The 14,609-nt window shown below is 43.0% G+C and overlaps 1 protein-coding gene across 2 annotated transcripts; it reads right to left on the bottom strand.

Annotated features, from left to right (window-relative positions):
* Nucleotides 1-11: 11 nt before the first annotated feature.
* usp44 (ubiquitin specific peptidase 44) lies at nt 12-12,184 on the bottom strand. Of its 2 annotated transcripts, XM_034163157.1 has the most exons (6): nt 12,120-12,184; nt 4,834-6,538; nt 4,238-4,436; nt 3,431-3,539; nt 2,783-3,015; nt 12-1,862 (listed from the first exon to the last, which is right to left on the bottom strand). In XM_034163157.1, exons 2-6 carry the CDS (start codon nt 6,382-6,384, stop codon nt 1,759-1,761), a joined length of 2,196 nt encoding a protein of 731 aa, XP_034019048.1. In that variant the 5' UTR covers nt 6,385-6,538; nt 12,120-12,184; the 3' UTR covers nt 12-1,758. The 2 variants fall into 2 exon arrangements, with proteins under 2 accessions (XP_034019048.1, XP_034019047.1); XM_034163156.1 differs by lacking the exon at nt 12,120-12,184 and having other exon boundaries at nt 4,834-6,580.
* Nucleotides 12,185-14,609: the final 2,425 nt, after the last annotated feature.

Here is a 14,609-nt window from a genome sequence, read left to right as displayed (position 1 = left end):
CCACGTGCCAGTTTACTTTCTAGAAAAATGAAAAAATATTCTCATTTATTGAGGTAATTTTCTCTAGAACAATTGAGGTAACAATTTGCATAGTACAACTTCCACAAATTTACACACATCCATGAAGGAGTAAAACTAAACAACACTGAAGATGACAGACATTCTAAGAGCCTCTCACATTTAAAACTTGGGAGAACATGATTTAAATCTAAAAACTGCATTCACATGTTGGTGTGCAGCAGAATTTGTTAAAAATGTTCAGGACAATGGAAAACTGCTGAATGTGAGTGAGAAGTTTTGTTTTTAATGTATGGTAGAAGTTACACTAATACATTTTAAATTGTGATAACTGCAAAAGTTTACACGCAGCTGCCAAATTCTCTCAACATGTGAATTCAGCATTTATTTTCAAGTATGTAGATAAATCTGTACAACCTGCACAAATCAAATGTACAGAATGTGAACAGTCGCACGTGGACAGAACAGGCTGCTGGTGACGTTTAAACAATCGGTAAAAAATCAGCTGCTTGGACAGTTTATTAAAAAGTATCAATGTATAATAATACATTCATAATGTAAATGCTGGTCTGAATCTGCAGCAGGTTTCTGAATGAAAATAACTATTTTTTTTTTTTAAAGGGCACTTTTCCAGTCCACTAGCATCTGTTGGGGAATGTTTAACCGTTCTGGAGCACAGAGCTGGCAGTGTTCACACACAAACATACAGATCTTCACGAGTGCACTTCTGGTTGGACTGACACATAACTACCAGAACGTTACTGTCTGTGCACCTGAGCCGCTGAAGTGACACGAGCAAAGCAAAGTTTCTCACACACAAATCCTATTTATCAAATGCCAAATATCTTGTTCCAGCGGCCGAGCACATGAAACTCAGTTTTTTTCCCTTCATACACTCTGCATTCTTTTTCTTCTTCTACTTCCTCTGAAGAGCTGTCAGTAGGCAAACCAGTTGGTTGTCTTCAGCAGTGTGTGGTCTTAATGTGTGAGGCCAACTTTAGCTTATAGGGCTAAATGACTGAACTCATGTCTTCGAGACAACTTATTGAGAATTAAAACACTTGCTGTGGTGACATCTGAGATGTCAGCAGCACTGCTCTGTTCATTTACAAAAAGATGAGCTGTGTTCAAGAGAAGAGATTTCTCATAAAAGTTAATTATACTGCAGATAAAAAAGAGGCTGGAATAAAAAAAAAAAAAAAACTTATCCCCCCCCAGACAGTATCACTGATCAAATCAAACTGCTTTTCCAGACAAAAATATCCGATGTGCAAAAGAAGCCTTTGCTCAGGTCACTTCATGGATTGTGTTGTTGAGAGCAGAGGCGATCATAAATGACATTTTACAACCTTGTGTCCAGTTCTGAGTGGACTGTAAAGTGACGGAGAAACATTTCAACTGATTTAAAAGAAAAGCATTTACAATCAAATTGCTAAACAGGAAGGCCGGCACGCTGTCGCCTCGCAGCCGAAAATCTGCTGGCTTATACTTTATATAAAATAACTTTACACAGATCAAACATTAAACAAACAAATTACTACATATAAACACCTTATACAATGAGCTCGTAATGCAAAACCGTATTAAAAACAAGGTCTTGGTTTTTTTTTTCTCATTTAGAAAAATATACTCACAAGAGCTGTCTTCCAGGAACATAAAAAAAAAAAAAAAAAGTGGGGCTGTGCTGATGTCATCACGCTGCAGCAAAGGAGGCGGGTCCTATAGCAGTTAGTCTTTGTCCTAAGATACGCACTGTGTGTAGAAGAGGATGTACGCTTGTGCACGGCAGACCTCCTCCACAGAACACACATTCAGCTTAGAGTCATTACAGTGAACCCAGAATCCTGCAGAAGACAAACGCACAACCACGTCACACACAGCAGCCAGATGTGACCCCTGAACTGGTACATTTACAGACCGCAAGTGTATCTTCAATAAATGTGTCACTTCACAGTTTTTAGTTTAATCTGAGGTCAACAAATGAGCTCAAACATGAGATGGCTGCTCGGCCTGATTCCTTTGACTCATCCTGAGCTCAGTCGCGGTGGAACATTTACAGAGATTTGTGCAGCACGATGGGTGTGTCTGTGGGAGCTTGAAAACATGGTTCACAGAAAGTAGCTCTGTTCCATTAATCATCAGAAGTTATGCAACCTGTTTGCAGAATTAAAAAAGTAGAAATTCAAATTTATTAATTTATATAGTGCCAAATCATGAGGTCGCCTCAAGGCGCTTCACAGAACATAATTTAAAAAAGCAGAATAAAATCAATTAGAAGATTAAAAACAAGTAAAAAGAATAAAAAAAAGTCATGCAGTAACATAAAATACTAGTGATAAATCAGGGGAAGAAAAAAAAAAAAGTCTTCAGTTTAGATTGAAAGTCTCCACAGTCTGACAGATCTGCATGGGCACATTGTTGAGGCACGGTAGAGATTTACAGATTACAAAGAAATTTCAAAACAGAAGGAAGAGGTTTCAGCAGTAATCAGAGTTTGCTGCCAGGATGGAATGAGTCAGAGCAGTTTTATCACGCTGCCATTTTTGTGCTTTCTGGAGAAAATTCAAGCAGGAAATTCTCAGCTTGTTTACTTATAAAGTAAGTAAACAAGTTGTTCTACAGTTTTACATGAATTAAAAGCCCTTAATTCTGTTCATTTAAATTACCTGAAATTTTACCACCTCAAAGCTTCAACTGTAAGAAGAAATGCAAAAACTTTGGGGACTGTTTTTTTTTTAAAAGACCACTCCTCACCGTCACTCACCTCCTTCTGTGTTGTAGCAGTAGGCAGTGTAGTGACCAGAGCCAAACCCCTTCCCATGATGCATCACAACAGCAGAAAGTTCGTACAAGAAGTGCTTAGGCCGCGGTGAGCCGGGACTGGTGCAGGATCCGCCTTTCGGTGAAGGCTCTCGGCAGGAGTACGGCTCCATGTTGAGGAGCTGGTCAAAGCTGACGTGAACACCAATCTTCTCCCGGTGGTTCCTCCCAGACCACCTGAGGAGCAGATGAACTCCTTAGAGAGATTTTTTTTTTTTTTAATTCAAAGAATCACATTTATCACACACAGACCTGCTCCCATACACAGTACCTCAGTGTATATTATACCTTCACTCTTCATGTCTGTTTTAAGAGAACACCTTTTTTGTTGTGTACAGTATCTCTGTGGGAGCACCCCCACCCCCCACCACCACCGTACAATAACAATAGAGACTCTTCTATTCTCAAACAGGGCTAAGATGAATGATTTCATGCTCAGTATTTTTCACTCTGTAAAATGCCATCAGACACTTTTCAAATTCTGTTTCATCTGTCTGTCCAGACATCCATCTTTCTCTCTTTGCTTAACCTATCAGGGGTCACTCGGCAACACCAAATCGGTGCATCCATCTGATTTGTGGTGTTGTCATACCTGAACCGTTTCAGGTGAAGTCGCAGCACCTGAGGCAGCTTGTGAACCATCAGCAGTTTCTGTGCTTCAGTCAGGATTAGCGGTTTGGAAGAGGTCCGCCGACGTGCAGCTGCCAAAAATTAGGGCAGATTATCTTGTGAGACATACATTTTATTTTAAGGTTCAGATTTTAAGTCACACCTCTTCACAGTTCTAGTAAGATAATAATAAATCTAATAAAATGTTTCTGACCAAAATCTCTCTGGTCAGGGAGGGATGGAAACCCAAATCCTCACGCAGCATCACTGGTCAGCATGGTGGACCAGCGGTCACTGCACTGCTTCCAAAACAGAAGGTTGTCCATTCAAGACCACCTGTGCCCACTCCAAGTAATGTTATGAAGGGCATCTGGTGTAAAACTTGTGCCAAATCAACATGCAGCTATCAGATCTGCTGTGGCAACTCACTGAGAAGTAACAAAAAAAACAAAAAACAACTCTGTCTTTGGAACTGATCACCAATAAAAAAAAACCCAGGTACAAACACACACTGTTGCTTTAACTTGCACTCATTAAATCCACCCCCCGTTTTATAGATCACTTATAAAAAACAAATAAAAAAAAAAAAAAACTAGCCACATTGATTCCGGCATTCAGATTCTCTGCAGTGCAAACGCCACTTTGACTGAGCACACGCTGGTTTTACTGCCCCCTGCAGGCGCTTAAATGTCACCACACCAGGTGTATGTGGTTTGACAAGTCAGTCAATACACTTCAGTGCAAATCTTAGTGAATGCAGACGTGTTCACGTGCACAGACCGTAACTCACAGTTACACTGGGTGCAGGCGTAGATGTTTCCCTCCAGGGCTTCAGTCTCTGTGAACTTGGCCAACATCTCTGTCAGATGGCATGAAGCCTGTGAGGTCGACTCCCTGCTGTTACTGTGATACCGTTCAGGAAACTCCAGAGACAGATCCCAGAAAGACTCCACAGTGTTGGAGCGATGGTGGCACGCTAGGCACGTCACCTGCACACACCGGTGAGCAAAATAAGGACAACGGACAGGCCACAAGAGGCAGCTGAAGCCATCTAACCTGTCCCTAAAGCATTTAGGATCAAGGACTCTGCACATGGTCTAAAAAGGTCAGGGAAAGGTTAAAAAAAAGCCCTTTCAGTGGTATCATTATCATGTATTTGCTGCTTTTGTGGATAAAAACATGGTTTTGGAGTGATGAATAAACACCACACAACATTTCAAGAGGTCAGTTTGGGCCTTGAAGCGTTACAATCACTACTTTGACGTTTTATCGACAATGAATTAATTGTATAAACAAAAGGCCATTACTACTTGCATCCATCTCATTACTGAGTGATGGCAGCTGCTGAATTTCCCAGTGTGCACTGCAGGTGGATGCTGGTCCTACCTGGCTGAGGAGCTGGCCGTGAAAGATGGTGTTGACCACGCTGAGCACCTGCTTGATGAGTCGTTTTTGCGGGACTCCTGCTGTGTTCGTGTGCTGACCGGTGTTCTCCAGTTCATGCTGCACCTTGTCGAGGAGCTCGCACAGGAACTCCTGAGCATCCTGCTGAGCATAGCCCCGGAACGCTGGGATCAGCTGCCACACTGAATGGAGCATGGCAAAAGGCGATACCAGCGCCCACTTGCCAGACCACATAACCTGGAACAAGGTGTGCAACTCTTGACAGAGAGAGATGTGCTTTGAGCTCGGCTCTTTGGGTTGTATCAGCTCCATGCTGCTTGCCCGTGAGGCCCCGCCGCTCAGCCCTGGTCCAGAGCCAATGCTGGCTTGTAATCCTTTCCTTTGGGTCAGGGAGAACTGGGCCGAAGCTCTTCCTGTTAGTTGGCCATGGACAGCAGAGGCAAGTAGTTCCAGTGCCTGTGCCAGATCCAGGCGCAGAAAGCACTCCCTGAAGATGTGCAGGTGGCTCAGTACTTGCAGGATGGAGTTCATATAGCAGGTGTTACCCAAATTCCTCAGGCCCGTCACTCCAGGAGTGACAGTTGGACGTCGCTTGAAGGGAGAGCCACTGTCTTTGCTACTCTGCTTCCGGCGAACAGGTGTTTGAGTCTTGCGAGAGGCCACTGAAGAAGTTCTAAGTTGAGATTTGGTGGTGGAAGTTTGGCTACAGAATTTGGGAGTTGGCCGGCCCCCCTTCTGTTGTCTGTTTTTTCTAGGGGTGGTACCGGCAGGGCTTCTAGTCCTTGGCTTTTGGATGAGGGGAGATGGCATAGAAGTTTTTGCCTTTTTACGTGTCCTGTGAGAAGCTGAAGTAACTGCTGTGTCTGAATCTCTCTGGGTCTTCTGCCGCAAACGTCGACTCTTCCTGAGAGGGGCGCTCTCCTCTTCCTCCCGCTGCTGCCGCTTTAGAGCTCGCCGCCGTTCCCTTGCCTCCCTTTTCTGCTCCTCTTCCTCCTCACGCTTTCTCTCTTCCTCCTCCCTCTTCTTTCCACATTCAGTCACTCCAAACCAGATTCGAAAGATGCGTCCCATAAGTGCTCTGCGGCGGTGCCAAAGGGCAGTGAACATCCTGTCCTCATCCCTCAGCTGCAGCTCGCGGGACCCAGATGGCATGAGGGCATCAGGGGCCGTGCTGGCAGAGCGGAGAGTGCGACCACTACGAGTGGTGACTTCATAACGTTGGCTCTGGATGGCGCTGAGCGTACTACGAAGCAGCTTCAGGTCACCAGTGGCATTGTCATTCAAGACATAGTCATCGCACAAGTAGCAAAAAACGTAGAGTTCATTAACCTCCAGGGCCAGTGGGTGGTGCTGCTGCTCAAAGTGCTGTAGAGCATGTTCCTCAATGTAGCGCCCGCATGCCACATGGGCACATCCTAGACAAGCCCAAACAGACTCTGTGGTGTTGCAGTCCACGCAGTGCCACTTCTGGGGGTTGAGGATGGAGTGATCTGGGGCCAGCCGCAGCCGCCCCACATGCTTACACCTGTCCATTACACAAGCCGGCCTGCCGAGCGGGCTGGCTGTGCTCCTTATAAATGACCTTCTGAATTTGTGTCTGTGTGTCTCTCAGTGTCACACTGGATTCATATCACCGTAGTGACCATGGCGAGCAAAGAAACAGTAGCCACCCAAGGCATGGTGACATCTACAGGGAAGAAAGAACAGATTTAGTCAGTTAAGATGTACATACAGTGCATCCGGAAAGTTTTCACAGCTCTTCACTTTTTCCACTTTTTGTTATGTTATTAAATTCATTTCCCCCCCAAAAATGACCATGTGAAAAACACTTGAGATTTTTGCAATTTGATAAATAAATAAATACAAAAAATGAAGTATTCACACTCTTTGCCATGAAGCTCAAACTTGAGCTCCGGTGCCTTCTGTTTCCACTGATCATCCTTGAAATGTTTCTACAGTTGAAGTCCACCTGGGGTAAATTCAACTGATTGGACATAATTTGGAAAGACACACACCTGTCTACATATAAGGTCCCACAATGGACGGTCAGAGCACAAACAAAGCATGAAGTCAAAGGAATTGTCTGTAGACCTCTAAGACAGGACTGTCTCAGAGGAGAGAGGAGAACCTTCCAGAAGGACAACCATCTCTGCAGCAATCCACCAATCAGGCCTGTATGGTAGAGTGACCAGACAGAAGCCACTCCTTAGTAAAAGGCACATGGCAGCCCACCTGGAGTTTGACAAAAGGCACCTGAAGGACTCTCAGACCAGGAGAAACAAAATTCTCTGGTCTGATGAGACAAAGAATGAACTCTTTGGCATCATGTTTGGAGGAAACCAGGCACCATCCCTACAGTGAAGCATGGTGGTGGCAGCATCATGCTGTGGGGATGTTTTTCAGCAGCAGGAACTGGGAGACTAGTCAGGATTGAGGGAAAGATGAATGCAGCAATGTACAGAGACATCCTGGATGAAACCTACTCCAGAGCGCTCTGGACCTCAGACTGGGGCGACGGTTCATCTTTCAGCAGGACAGTGACCCTAAACACACAGCCAAGATATCAAAGGAGTGCCTTCACAACAACTCTGTGAATGTTCTTGAGTGGTCCAGCCAGAGCCCAGACCTAGATACAATCTCTTCCTCTCAGGCAAAAAAAAACAAAAAAAATTTTAAACACATTTTACAAACTTCATGTCTTGACATTCTGACTTAAATGGGAATTGGTCGGTAATTTATGCAGATGCAGTTTGTCCACAGTAGGTTCTGTGATGAATGATATGTGCACAGCTTAATCATTGGTCTTATCAGACGGTTTCACCATGCAGCAAAGTACAGAAGAGTTGGGAGGGAGAGGATTATGTGGATGCCTCATGTTTGAGGCCATTTCCAAAAAACGGCCAGCTGTAATGTGAGATTACATAAAATTAACTGTACTATCAGCACATGAAGAAACTTGTTACAACAAGAAAGTACTCAACAAAAAGGCTGTCTGTCAAAGAGCTTGTAAGGTTGCTTTTAGGCAGCAGCTCCTACACAGTAACTGGAATACCAGCATCTGGGCTCACTCAGCAAATTTCACCAAAGCAGGCAGTCCCCCATACCCCAAGATACAATGTTTAATACAGTCAGTGACATTAACCATAGCCTTCATGTTGTGTGTGTGAAGTCGGAGTTTACTGACATGCACACAGTATTGTATCCAGTATAGCTTACCACTGGGGGCAGTGCCACAGCTAAAAACAAAACAGCACAAAAAAAAAACAAAAAAAAAACTAGTTGACAGTCCAGCACAGCATCTTATTTCTGTCCAAAATTCAAGTTTCTTGATATCTGATGTAAAACTCCTCAATTTACTCTGTTCTGTCACAGGATGTTGTGCAGCAGGAACAATGCACTGATGGCGGATGTACATGGGGAAAAGAAAAAAACAAACAAAAAAAAAACAACCCTCTCAATCACCCATCATGCTCTTTTTTATCTGCATATAGTGCCAGAAGTGATGTGGGCAAGCAGTAGGGCACAAGGTACGTATTTCCTTGATTAAAGGCCTGACCTTGAATCGGGACCTGCCTCATTAAATAACCAGGTCAAAACTTAGTCTAACTCCCCCCCCCCCCCCCCCCCCAAAAAAAACACCTGCCTTAAATAAGCACTGAGCATTATGTGCATTAAAAAAAATTACATTTGGTTGCATCACTCTTTTCTTCACGTTCACTGTGGAGTGGCATCCTTAAAATCCTAAAGCCTGATTTATGCTTCTACAACTCTGTAATTCTGTCATGCAATGACGTTGATGTGCACGTGACCCTTTTAAAGTTTTCCGTCATGTTGGTTAATGTAACTTACCACAAGAACAGTGGCCTTTTCTGGATTAATTTATCCCTCAACGAGCTTCACTTCTTTATACAATCATCAACTTCCAAATCAATGTTACGATACATACAATTTTCCTCCATGTACTGCGGGTCATTTGAGCCTCTTTGTAGTTTTTAGACTCAGTGTGTAAAGTTGGTCATATTTGATCCATGATCGAAATGTAATCAGTGTGCGCACTGCAAAAATTTAAATACGACAGGAGAGGAAAGAGTGAAACTGGAGAAGTTACCAATCACAGCCCTTGTGGTCTCTGTCGTTTTATCAGGGCTCGGAGAAGGTTCGCAGCCACGCAGAGGGCTCTGATCTAAAGCGATTGTCTTTGCTTCGCCACACCCAGGGATATGTGTGAAACTTAACACTGCATTACAGTACAAGCAGCAAGCAACATTTTGTTAATAATCACAGTCTTAAATAAAGGCCTGCCTCTTAGGTGCTGGGTCTGACCACGGTTTGAAGAAAAAAAAGAACACGTGTGTTTAATCAAAGAAATAAGGTATTTAATAGTGGTAAAAAAAACATTGTCATGAATCTGCAATAAGAGGCATTTTGCTTTCAAATAAATACTGCAAAACAAATGAAGGCTACACGAGGAACTGAACATGCATGGTCTCTGATTCAGAGAGGGCTACTTTAACTACTACACTCCAGGAGAATTCAATGCAACGTCACTTCTGGGGATATCTTGCTCCCAAAGTAGCCTGGCTGTCTGTGCAGCTAACTTGTAACCGCTATAATCAATAGTCTTTACACAAGAATGCACACATTTTAGCAACTGACATCAAAACGGACAATGGAGGAGTACATTGTCCACAGATGTACAAACAGGAACACAGACAAACAGCCCTGAAGTTTGACAGAATTCCAAAGGATTTTACAAGGAGAAAACAGTGGTTAAGAATGATCACCAGAAGGTATCCAAGTCACATGAAAATACTCTGACCCAGCTGATGACCAAGGAGCCCGAGTTTGCAGTAGTCACTTCATCAAAAGTATGTTTCCCATTACGAATGTTGTCCTTGCACATAACCAAGTTCATTTGTAGTGAATAACATGGTCCAATTGTTGTCTGCTTTCAGCATATAGCCAAATATTATATATATTCGGTCGTGACACTGGAACAGGAACTTTTCAGTTGCTTACCAGACCTCAGCTTGGTAAGGTGTTTTTGCAGAGCCTCTGCATCTAAACACAGTCACGTCTGTTGAAACAACAAGAATTGTTGACGGTGGTGTGATTCAAACACTACAACCCCTGGCAAAAGTTATGGAATCACTGGCCTCGGAGGATGTTCATTCAGTTGTTTAATTTTGTAGAAAAAAGCAGATCACAGACATGACACAAAACTAAAGTCATTTCAAATGGCAACTTTCTGGCTTTAAGAAACACTATAAGAAATCAAGAAAAAAGATTGTGGCAGTCAGTAACGGTTACTTTTTTAAGACCAAGCAGAGGAAAAAAATATGGAATCACTCAATTCTGAGGAAAAAATTATGGAATCACCCTGTAAATTTTCATCCCCAAAACTAACACCTGCATCATATCAGATCTGCTCATTAGTCTGCATCTAAAAAGGAGTGAACACACCTTGGAGAGCTGTTGCACCAAGTGGACTGACATGAATCATGGCTCCAACACGAGATATGTCAATTGAAACAAAGGAAAGGATTATCAAACTCTTAAAAGAGGGTAAATCATCACGCAATGCTGCAAAAGATGTTGGTTGTTCACAGTCAGCTGTGTCTAAACTCTGGACCAAATACAAACAACATGGGAAGGTTGTTAAAGGCAAACATACTGGTAGACCAAGGAAGACATCAAAGCGTCAAGACAGAAAACTTAAAGCAATATGTCTCAAAAATCGAAAAATGCACAACAAAACAAATGAGGAATGAATGGGAGGAAACTGGAGTCAACGTCTGTGACCAAACTGTAAGAAACCGCCTAAAGGAAATGGGATTTACATACAGAAAAGCTAAACAAAAGCCATCATTAACACCTAAACAGAAAAAACAAGGTTACAATGGGCTAAGGAAAAGCAATCGTGGACTGTGGATGACTGGATGAAAGTCATATTCAGTGATGAATCTCAAATCTGCATTGGGCAAGGTGATGATGCTGGAACTTTTGTTTGGTGCCGTTCCAATGAGATTTATAAAGATGACTGCCTGAAGAGAACATGTAAATTTCCACAGTCATTGATGATATGGGGCTGCATGTCAGGTAAAGGCACTGGGGAGATGGCTGTCATTACATCATCAATAAATGCACAAGTTTACGTTGATATTTTGGACAACTGAAAGGATGTTTGGGGATGATGAAATCATTTTTCAAGATGATAATGCATCTTGCCATAGAGCAAAAACTGCGAAAACTTTCCTTGCAAGAAGACATGTAGGGTCAATGTCATGGCATAGGGTCAATGTCAACGAGTAGATCTGATTTGATGCAGGTGTTAGTTTTGAGGATGAAAATTTACAGGGTGATTCCACAATTTTTTCCTCAGAATTGAGTGATTCCATATTTTTTTCCTCTGCTTGGTCTAAAAAAGTAACTGTTACTGACTGCCATAATCTTTTTTTCTTGATTTCTTACAGTGTTTCTTAAAGCCAGAAAGTTGCCATTTGAAATGACTTTAGTTTTGTGTCATGTCTGTGATCTGCTTTTTTCTACAAAATTAAACAAATGAATGAACATCCTCCGAGGCCCGTGATTCCATAATTATTGCCAGGGGTTGTACAATGACGTCTTCTGACATTGTGTTTCTTGTGTTTCACTGCTTTCAATGTTATCTTTATGTTGAGGAAATTGCACAGCAGAGAAGTTTTGGACCTTGGCGGAGGCTCGCTCTCTGCCGGCTTGGTCCTTTTGGCATTCTGCGCTTCGGTGATATTATACAAGACTGACGTTAACTTCGACCAAAACATGCCACAAATACACACTATCAAGTAGTTCTGCCATCCTACAATCTTGACACACGAGCGAAAGCAGACACATGACGTGTTAGCCGAAGATAAGCTTCCCACATCTAGCATTAGCTGCTGCCGCTAGCGTGTATGTGCGATCAAAAGAACGTCAACAATCATTCTGAACTGTTGGTACAAAACCATTACAACTCATGTCTTGCTTTATAACTAAGTCACAAATATACAAACTCCGCTTATTCTAAGGTCAACATTTTACGTGTACTAAATTGACTACTAGCTTAGCAGGCGAACTAGCTTTAGCAAACAAAAACTGCGATAATCCCGTCAAGTTGTCCGAACGTCAGTTTCAAGCGTCTGGCACGGCCATGAAACCAGTGCTGGTGGTGGGCTTGAATACAAAATAAATGCAGTAGTGATAGTTAAACATTTACACTATTTTGGGAAAGAAAACGGGGGAAAACACACCAAGCCGATTCCTCACGGTAACAGCTCCTCTCCTTCCAAAACCAGCGCCATCTTGTCCGTGCGTGTTTGTCGCGTGGTGTCCGGCGCGTCCCCGACGACTGACGTCATTGTTGTTTATGAGGTATTATTATTATTATGTATATTTCGCGGACATGACGAGCGAAGTTCTTCAGCATCTCACTATGCCATTTAGGTCCTTCAGACTTTTTTGAGTAAATGTTTCGGTGGAGCATGAGCATGGCTAAAACCTTTCGGCTTCTGGGGAGCTTTATGTTAGAAAGATTCAAAAATAAAATAAGATTATGAAATCAAACCTTCACTGTGCCTTGTGATAGAATCACTACGATGACTGCTCCAAGATGGCGGCCGCATTTCTTGCGCCTCAGCAACCAATGCGAGTTCTACTCCTCTTTATGTCTACGTTCGTCTACCGTCGGTTTGTAGCTTTTTCCCCACTTTAGAAAGAACAGCTCGTTGAGGGTCATATTAGTTCAGAATAAAGCATAATCCAGAGAAGGAGAACTTTAAAACTGTCAGGCACGTGATTGCATGACCCCCAGTTACAGAGTTAAATCAAGCTTTAAATTAATTACATAAATCATCATAAATTGTAGATTTGATAGCTTAACTATTTTTATATTTATTCTGATAGTACCTGTACCTGGATGTGTTGCTGTATGTGGTTAAAGGTTCATTCAGTAGTTCAGTGCAGTTGGAACCAAAATGGCGCCGTTCTGTCTAATCAAGGCACTAAGACTTTACACCGAGCGCCCTCTGGTGGCCATTTTTGGCCGATGAAAACATAGCCGAGCTCAATACAAAGTAAGTCTCTTCGGCTGCTCCCTTGTTTGCACTCGGGGTCGCCACAGCAAATCTGCATGTTGAATTGGCACAAGTTTTACACCGGATGCCCTTCCTGACGCAACTCCACATTACATGGAGAAATGTGGCAGGGGTGGGATTTGAACCCGGAACCTGCATTAACCACTTGGCCACCACCCCTGCAGCCGAGCTTAGTACAAATACATGTAATTTGGTCACTTTTCAAAGGAGACAGACTCGTTAATAAAGTCAATTTAATATACAATTGTTCATTTCAGATCAGCTTGGTGTATAAATCTCAGCGTTAAAGGCAGCGAGAGCCACCAAGTTCCTCTGTCTCACCAACCACCTGCAACCATTATGATGTGTGCTACCGCCTTTCTTGGCCAGGTCATCCTTGTAAAAGAGGTTTCGATCTCAGTGGGTTTCTACCTGGCTAAATAAAGGTTATTATTATTATAACATTTTATTGTGATAAAAATTTGTACAAATTGTTGTGAAAGTGTAGTGACACGGACCCACAACAGGGGGCGCAAATGAACGGTCAATAGATGAGCCAAAAAATAACAATTTAATGTTGTGAATGTGCACAACGAATATACAGACAATCTCAGAATCTGATAACAGTCAATCCACAAAGGTGATGTGTGGGCAGGCTCGAGGATAGAAGACGTCTGTCCTGAGAAGAGCCGGAACCACACGATTTCCGCCGCCACCGAACCCGGTGAATACTGGAGCCGCCAAGTCCCGAATTCCCAGGTGATCACCGTCCCCGACTGTCGGATCTGGTACTGCTGGCGAAGAACAAAGACAGTCAAGTGTGGGTGTGTGTACACCCAGTAACAACAACGGTGGGAATGCCACCTCCACCTCTCACTCAATATTCTGCAGAGTACCGCAGTGATTCCTCAGGGGAAAAGAGTGCCGTCCAGCACTCACTCAGCTTCCACAGACAGAGGGACCGGTACTCCTGCAAACACTCACAATATACAGATTATATTGTAAAACACAAATGGCTGAGTCTATTACCTCCAAAGAAGTACAATATCTCTGCGATGAGGTGGAGATGACGTCTGGGTTTTATGGAGTGGGATGATGAAGAATGAGTGACAGCTGTCAGGACATAATGAGTAACAGCTGTCACTCCCGGCTGTGTCCGTGGCGGCAGCGCCCTCTTGTGCCTGAAGCCCGCACTTCAGGCAGGGCGCCCTCTGGTGGTGGGCCAGCAGTACCTCCTCTTCTGGCGGCCCACACAACACAAATAGTACATAAAAGCACACATCAAAAGTTAAAATCCATAGTAATAATTAAAACCATAATAATACTATTAGTAAAAAAAAAAAAATACAAAATTAAAAATAATTAATATTATTATTATTATGTCCCTCTCAGCACATCCATAAACCTCCTCTTTGGCCTCCCTCTTCTCCTCCTGCCTGACTCCATCCTCAGCATCCTTCTCCCTATATACCCTGGGTCCCTCCTCTGTACATGTCCAAACTATCTCAGTCTCACCTCTCTGACTTTGTCTCCAAATCATCCCACCTGAGCTGTCCCTCTAATATGTTCATTCCTATTCCTGTCCACTCCCAAATCAAATCAAATCAATTTTATTTATATAGGGCCAAATCACAACAAACAGTCGCCCCAAGGCACTTTATATTGTAA

This window comes from Thalassophryne amazonica, chromosome 22 (assembly GCF_902500255.1).
Source record: "Thalassophryne amazonica chromosome 22, fThaAma1.1, whole genome shotgun sequence".
Classification (NCBI taxonomy): domain Eukaryota; kingdom Metazoa; phylum Chordata; class Actinopteri; order Batrachoidiformes; family Batrachoididae; genus Thalassophryne; species Thalassophryne amazonica.
This window is presented reverse-complemented; position numbering and strand designations above follow the sequence as displayed.